Below are 7,452 nucleotides of genomic sequence, written 5' to 3'. Positions count from 1 at the left end.
TTCCGGATGAGGTCTACCCGGTCCAGTTTTGGATCCCATAGCTTGGTATTGAAAATCGTAAAGTTTCGTTTAGTTATTTAAATGTTATGATAAAAAACTGTTTAGAAGACTACAAAATGGGTGTTTTTTAAAATAATCTCAAATGGCCTCGTCTCTATTTTCTTGACCAAAGTTCTGCATTTTTTTGCAATTGAAAATTTCCCTTTCTAATGAAATAACTTTTTAAATGAAAGGATGGCATTTATAAAGCAGTCAACTAAAGGTGGAAAAGGTTTTTCAATTATAATTTTTTGTGTGATAATTTTGTAACCCAAATATCTTGAAATTAATTTGGCAATGGCTTTTTTATAATTGAATTTTATTCGACCGATTTTGTACAATTTAAGTTCCATCTGATTTCTTGCATGTAATCATTACCAATTTCTGATCGCTCTAAATATTCCGATCTTCAGCGAAAGGGCCACTCATTCTAAAGTTAGCCACCCTGCAACCGAACAATATCTCTCGCGATCGAACACATGAATTACCTCCGGATCTTCGGAGCTGGTGATGTTGCTGAGTCAGCACAAAATCATCTCCCTGCTACCGTAGAGTTTTATTTCGCATGCTGCCGTTGTTCCGTTTCTTTCGATTCGATTCTTTGTTGGATGTTGCTCGCGTCGGACATCGCCGAGAAAAGATTCGAGTAGCAGCTGCTGCTTATTTATTTGTAATTGTAATCGTTAAATTACTTGACATTCGGTGATTTTTTCTGCGTTTTTTTAAGGTACAACCTTCGAAAGGATAACAGCAGCGAGAAAAAAGGGCATCCGAAGGCAAATTGGAGCTCACTGAATGGTCTTGGGTCGATATTTTTTTTGGGAGGATTTTGCGCTGGTGCCCGACGGGGAGATAAATTAATGAATTGGGCATGATTTGGAGGTTTCGATAAAGAGAGTGAAGGCATGTTGCTGGTCGGGGGATACAATTGAAAGGGAGATTTCGCCAAATGGATTGGGGAGATAACATTGTAGGGATCGGAATTCTCTTTTATCTCTTTTCATTATTTTATTTTTGGGTACACTCGGGTTGTTTTAAGCAAACTTGTGAATTCTATGCAGAAATGAAAGAAATTCTTAAACCATGGAATTGTTTTTTCACTTTTTACAATCTTTTTAAAATTGATCAAAATTGTATGTAAAGTATGTTCACAAGCCTACTTTCATTTGATTGCTCCAGAGTAAAACCATATTTTTTTTCTTTCATTTAAAGTTTATTTCTAGTTGGATTTTTGCCTCATAAAAAATACATTTTTAGTAACAGAATGTTTTATTTAAATTTTTATCATAAATGGTATAATTTGGCATTATAAGTAAAATTTGGTTAACATATTCTAATATAATTTTGTACTGGCTCTTATAAGCTTCCCTCAGCAAACATTCCAAACTCAATACCGAATCCTGTTCTTATACTGCAAATTGGCCACCTCGCGGGACTGTTTAGGCCTTCCCAAATGTACCGCCACAAGCCGTTCTCCATGCTTCATTTGCTGCTGAGACTCCTCTTCGAAGATCACCTCGCGAACCTTGTCCAACAGTTTGGCGTCCACGGTGAGCCCCTCGGAAGTCTTGAGACCCAGTAGAACCCGCTCGTACCGCCCATAGCGGTCCTCCTCGGACTCTAGATTGTACGTCCGGGGTACGTTCCGGTCGTACCCATGAGCTAGCGAAATCGCCAGAAGTAGCAACACCTGTAAGAATCGAGAACATCCGCAAACAAAAATCGTTTATTTCGATGTAAACATTTCAAAAGGGCGTATCTTGTAATGAAAACAAACCAAACACTTGTCTGAATGATCAAGTAGATTGGGCAAGATTAACAGATTTTTCAATGTTTAATAGATTCGCCCTTTTCAAATGCTAGGGTAGAACTCTGCGACGACCTTGAGCAATTGGCAATCGTTAACTCACCACAATCGATAGTTTCCGCGGCATCGCGACCAGAGACTCTCTCTCTCTCACACACGCACACACGCACACAGACAATGGGACACGTTCCGTCCACGCGACTGACTCGCGACCGGCTTCAAGATCTAAATGGTCGCTCAAAAGTATCATATATTCGCTTTTATATCGAGACCTCGGAGAACCTGGCCGCGCGAGAGTAAGCCGATTTGGGGCTTTTTGGAGGAAAAAAGGAAAAAAAACAACAGCTGAAAAAAACAAATAAAAGTAGAGAAGCTGCGCTGTTCTGAGACGACTGACAGCGCGAAGATATTGCACGGCCAGAGCCTGTGCTTAAAAGCTGGTGTTGGAAGAATAGTAATGCTTGCAGGCATCAAAACAACAGTGCCACTCACCTGCCGAGCAGAAACTGAAGAAGTAAACTGCCTAAAACCAGCTATCGTTACCGGCAGCAGCACATATGGTCCCCTGAAGAGGGGACATAGACAATCGGATTTTTAACAGCATAAACTCTTAAAATTATTATAATTATAATTATTATAATTATTATAGATCATGCAAATCTCACGAATCATGACATTTTTTAAGTTTCATTGAAAACTCAAATTATTTATTATTTTATTCCATTCCGAATGATTAATTGAGACAATTATGAAATAATATCTCATTTTTATTTTTATTTTGAGATTGAAATATTCATATAATTTATTACAAAAAAAAAAAAAAAAAAAACTAGGTGAACTCGGCAAACTTTGTCGTTCTTCCCAAATTGTTTTGTTTTCATGTCATCTGAAGACAGCTGTTTTAGGCAGATTTTTGCACTAAATTTTGATATTTTTGAATTATTTTGGTTAGAACAGATACAAATCAACTAAACTCGTACATTATTATTATTATTATAGTTTATTATTGACATTTTACTATGATTTTTCATTCGTGTCATATTACATTGATTTCCTATTTTAATGTCTTTAAATACTCTAAAAACTGTTGTCCCTATTCAGACTGTAATCCCGATTCACCGCAGTTGACGGTACCCGAGCATGGGTAAATAACAAGGGAAATGCGTAATAATACCTTTCTCTGGTATCAATACCAAATTTTGGTATTCCTGGACCCTTTAAAATTTGTCTTGAGGATTATGCAAGAGCAAAATGTGGTATCATTCCAATTTAAGGTATTGTTTTGATATTGCAAAATTGCAGAATTTTTCAATGGTCGAACACCACATATTGGTATTCTTTTGGTATTACAGTGTTTTATCAAATTCCTCTGAAACTATGGGAAAATTTTGACCAATTTTGACAAAATAATTAATTTTGCGCTAAAATTATGTCTCAAAGCAAATGCTTTAATTGAAAACCGGAAATTTCAAACTTGATTTTAAACATTTTTGATATACCCCCTACAGAAATGACTTGAAATTGTGGAAAATTTTCTAAGTCAGGATGGCACATTTTGGTATTCTTTTGGTATTACAGTGTTTTATCAATTTTCTCTGAAACTATGGGATTTTTTTACCAATTTGGACAAGATAATAAATTTTGCGCTAAAATGACTTGAAAAAAAAAACCAAAAACTTTGAAAAACGAGTCAATCGAAAGATTTTTGAATTTTAGTTAATTTCAATCCAGTTTTATTTTAATAACATTTATTTTTCAATCTTGTTATTTTTCAGAATCTTCAAGAACTTCATGCACAGGCCGTTCATCAATGACAAATGCATTCGGTATGGTGAAGAATATAACTAAGAACAACATGGAATCATCAGGTGAGTAGATTTGGCTGTTGCATATGGATCATTTCCGTTTTTTCACTAACTGCAACTGCTGCTCTAAAAATGGTATGAAAATACCAAATATTGGTAGCACTTGTGCAAATATCAGCGACCAAAATGTGATCTTGGTTGCCCAGTAATAGATGGTAAAATACCATCAAATCATACCAAAATCATGTATGTGGAAGACCACAGGAATACCAAAATATGATTTTCCAAGGGCGTGGGAATACCTAAAAATTAAACCATGGCAATACCAAGTTTTGGTATTCAAGCAATGTTCAAAAATTCAGAAGACCTCAACTTGGTATTGAAATGGTTTTATTTTGAGGTATTATTTTACCCTTGGAATAACATGGTTTGGTATTGTTGTGCCCTTCCACATACTAGACTTTGGTATGATTTCATTGTATTTTACCATCTATTACTGGGCAACCAAGGGCACATTTTGGTCGCTGTTATTTGCTCAAGTAATACCAAAATTTGGTATTCCCGTGTTATTTACCCCTGCTCGGGTATTAGGAGTTAATCCCTTAATGTTACTTTTTGCATTTATACCCTCTTTCGATTATGATTGTTCCTCCATTCCTTTTGCAATCCGCATTGTGGAATGGCGCCTCTAGACGGGTTTTATCTAAAAATTCACCAAAAATCTATTTTTCAGCCAATTTTTGATTTTTTAAAACAAAACAAGCAAAAAATTGAAAAAGTAAGCAGGAAAAAATAGGAGGTGGTAGAGTAAGCCAAATACTATCAGAAACAAACGTAAACTAAACAAGAAAACTGCAAATTAAAATATAAAAAATGAAACAAAAAAAACTTATTGCAGAACAAAAGTTGCTGAAAATGATCTCTTGAACACGAGAAAATAGAAATTTTCGAAAAAAAATCGGCTGTAGAGGGTTAAACCTCGCAAAAAAGAAAGATGCATTATACTCTTAAAAATATATGTTGCAATAATTCTTCGTATTTATTCTACACATTTATTTTACCATTTTATTCCACTATTTTTATATTGTTTCACGGGCTTTTTATTCCTTTTTATGATCATGTTTTAGATCCGTTTTCTTTTATTTTTCATTTTTGGTTAATTTCTCTTACTATTTTTCTATGTTTTCTAATCTCCTTAATTTGCTTTGCCAACTAAACCTCTAATTGATAAAACGTTTGAGCTACACCGGAAACAATATGTAAATTTACTCGACGCGGAAATTATAAATCACATGTAAATTCGGTTTAAGTAAACTTAAGATTTGATGTAATCGTCTGAATCACACGTAAAATCATGTTTTAACGTTTGATTTGTTGTTAATTTACATCAAATCGCATTTAAATTTAAAAGATTAATGACGTGTAAAAGTGTTACATCATAAATGATGCAACATTCAGAACTACGAAAAAACATGTTTTAATGATTATATATTTTGTTTACAAACTATCATTTTATCAGCAGCTTTAGTAATTTTTGAATGAATCTTCTCTTAACCACCATCAAGGTGTTGGAGAATCAATAATTGGATATTTTCTTATGCCAGTTGGTGATTTTTTATTCTTTTATGATTCCACAATATTCGTTCTTTTGGTTTTTTGACATCTTAGTTTATTTTCTATTGGTATTTATACATTTTCTGCAGGAATTATTAAATTGTTATTTTTTCACTCTTTTTATTTGCTGTAGTAGTTTCACAAGGATTGGACTTAGGACAAATAAAGACTTTTATGTAATATGTGGAAATTGACGTTTCGAACACTTTTCGAAAAACTGTTTAAGAGCGAGTAAACGAGCAAAGCATACCCATCTCGTATCGACCTCACCAATCTACCTGAAATTTTCAGAGGTTGTTTGTACATACAAAACTAGCATCTGGTCAAAGTATGAGCACTCTTGGTCAACGGGAAGTGGGGCAAATCGGGACCCAAAGTTTGAAGGTTCAAAAACGTCAAAAATCTTAAAAAGGCTACAACTTATTCAATTTCAAAATCAAAATTTAAAATGCATCTGAAAAGGCTTTAAAAATGCTACAAAATGTTGAGAGAAACATCCCAATTGGTTAAATATAAAGGGAGTTATCGGCATTTTAGTGAAAAAATAGCATAAGTTTCAAACTCAAATAAAAAAAGTGTTCCATCCAGATATCAACTCGGTTCGACCTGCAGTTTGTAGGGGACATCTGGGACTACCATCTGAGACTGAGAACGCTTTGGGTAAGGCAGTTTAGCATATTAAATAGACACTGTTACTTTAAGTGAATTTTTCGGTTGTAAATTTTCTGGTGATAATTTTATCATATTCGTGTTTCTGAGACGATTTCACAATAGGAACATGCACAAAAATGTTCATTTCATCCTTTTTAACCCTGATTTCCGACAATTTGTCAAAGACTTATTTAATTTGAATCAAATTGGATTAAAAATTAGGTTTATTTAAAATCCAGAGCACAACAAAGAACAAAAAAATATCAATTTCTAATTTCTCTTAAGCTATCTTAAAAACTGTCATTCTTGTTTAGAATATCGACAATTGATAGTATCGAGCTAATTCTATAATTTTAAGCATGAAAAAAAAAACAATTATAATAAAAACAAAGATGATATGAATGTTTGAAAAAAATTCCGGGATCCGAGGATTCCCGGGATTCCAAAAAATATTTTTCCCGTTTCCCGGTTTCCCGGAAATTCAAAACCCGGTAAAATTGGACTCCTTCTCTGACTTCATGTACACAAAAATGCCTAGAATAACATGTGTACAAAGATTCATTGATATATTAAATCATGTTAATATAAAATATGGCAATTTACCTCTAAAAATCGGTTATTTCACTACCCTTTCAGTGTTTTGTCACTTTTTCAGTCTAAATTGAGGTAGTATAACATCATAAAAATATAACAACTTCCAAATTGACAAAAAAAAAAAAATACTATGCAGGTGAGAGTTACCAACAACCAATTCTCTATTTGGCATGGAATTGGAGGCAGATCAGGCAGGCAGGTCAATGAACCCAAATCGAATTGCAGCAATTCAATTCAAGTGGCAAAAAGTGATTTGCCCCGAGTGAGGATCGAACTCACGACCTTAAGATTATGAGACTTACGCGCTACCTACTGCGCCATCGAGGCAGTTGAAAATAGCTCCACGTATAATTTGACTGGTGCACACTTCATTGATTTTTTCGTTTTACTGAGTCGATAATGCCTTCCCTAAGAATAGCGTGTTTTCTTTATCTGGTTCGCACCGCTTCATTTTTATTTTGCTTTTATTTTTTATTATTATTTTCATCATTCAATTCCGGCTTCCACTTGTCTGTGGCTAACAGAAGCGCACTTTCGTTGAGTGCATATTGTTGTTTTACAATGAGGGGGTCCTCCAAAAATATCAAAAAAGCCTCACGAGACATTATGTGATGGTACTTGCTACACAAATATGATTAACCAAAAATGTTTTTTTTTTACTGTCGTATACCTTTAGGCTGTCCATTAATATCACCTAAGCTTTCGCCATTATCGCTTGTTACGCTCTTTTAAGCTTTTAGAGAAGTTAACCCTTGAAAATGTTAGAAATTTGATATTTTAACGTGTAATATAAACTTTTTCCAATTGATTATTTTGATGTTTTGAAAATAAAAACTTGAAAAAAATCTTTTAAATAACTGACAGCTAATGTCAAAACGTTTTGACAGCCCAGGGTTGACCACTCAACAGACAATATTGAGCAAACAGTGACCCCACCGACTG

At 34.1% G+C, this 7,452-nt stretch overlaps 1 protein-coding gene and 1 non-coding gene across 2 annotated transcripts; both read right to left on the bottom strand.

Moving 5' to 3' along the window:
- Positions 1 to 1,289: 1,289 nt before the first annotated feature.
- LOC119769913 lies at positions 1,290 to 2,159 on the bottom strand. Its single transcript, XM_038263745.1, has 2 exons — positions 1,950 to 2,159; positions 1,290 to 1,729 (listed from the first exon to the last, which is right to left on the bottom strand). Exons 1-2 carry the CDS (start codon positions 2,094 to 2,096, stop codon positions 1,427 to 1,429), a joined length of 450 nt encoding a protein of 149 aa, XP_038119673.1. The 5' UTR covers positions 2,097 to 2,159; the 3' UTR covers positions 1,290 to 1,426.
- A 4,605-nt stretch (positions 2,160 to 6,764) lies between these two features.
- Trnam-cau lies at positions 6,765 to 6,837 on the bottom strand. The gene has a single exon. It is a non-coding gene; the product is annotated as a tRNA-Met (tRNA).
- Positions 6,838 to 7,452: the final 615 nt, after the last annotated feature.

The sequence above is a fragment of the Culex quinquefasciatus genome, chromosome 3, assembly GCF_015732765.1.
Source record: "Culex quinquefasciatus strain JHB chromosome 3, VPISU_Cqui_1.0_pri_paternal, whole genome shotgun sequence".
In the NCBI taxonomy this organism is placed as follows: domain Eukaryota; kingdom Metazoa; phylum Arthropoda; class Insecta; order Diptera; family Culicidae; genus Culex; species Culex quinquefasciatus.
Note: the sequence above shows the minus strand (reverse complement) of the source record. Positions and strands in the feature narration are given on the sequence as shown.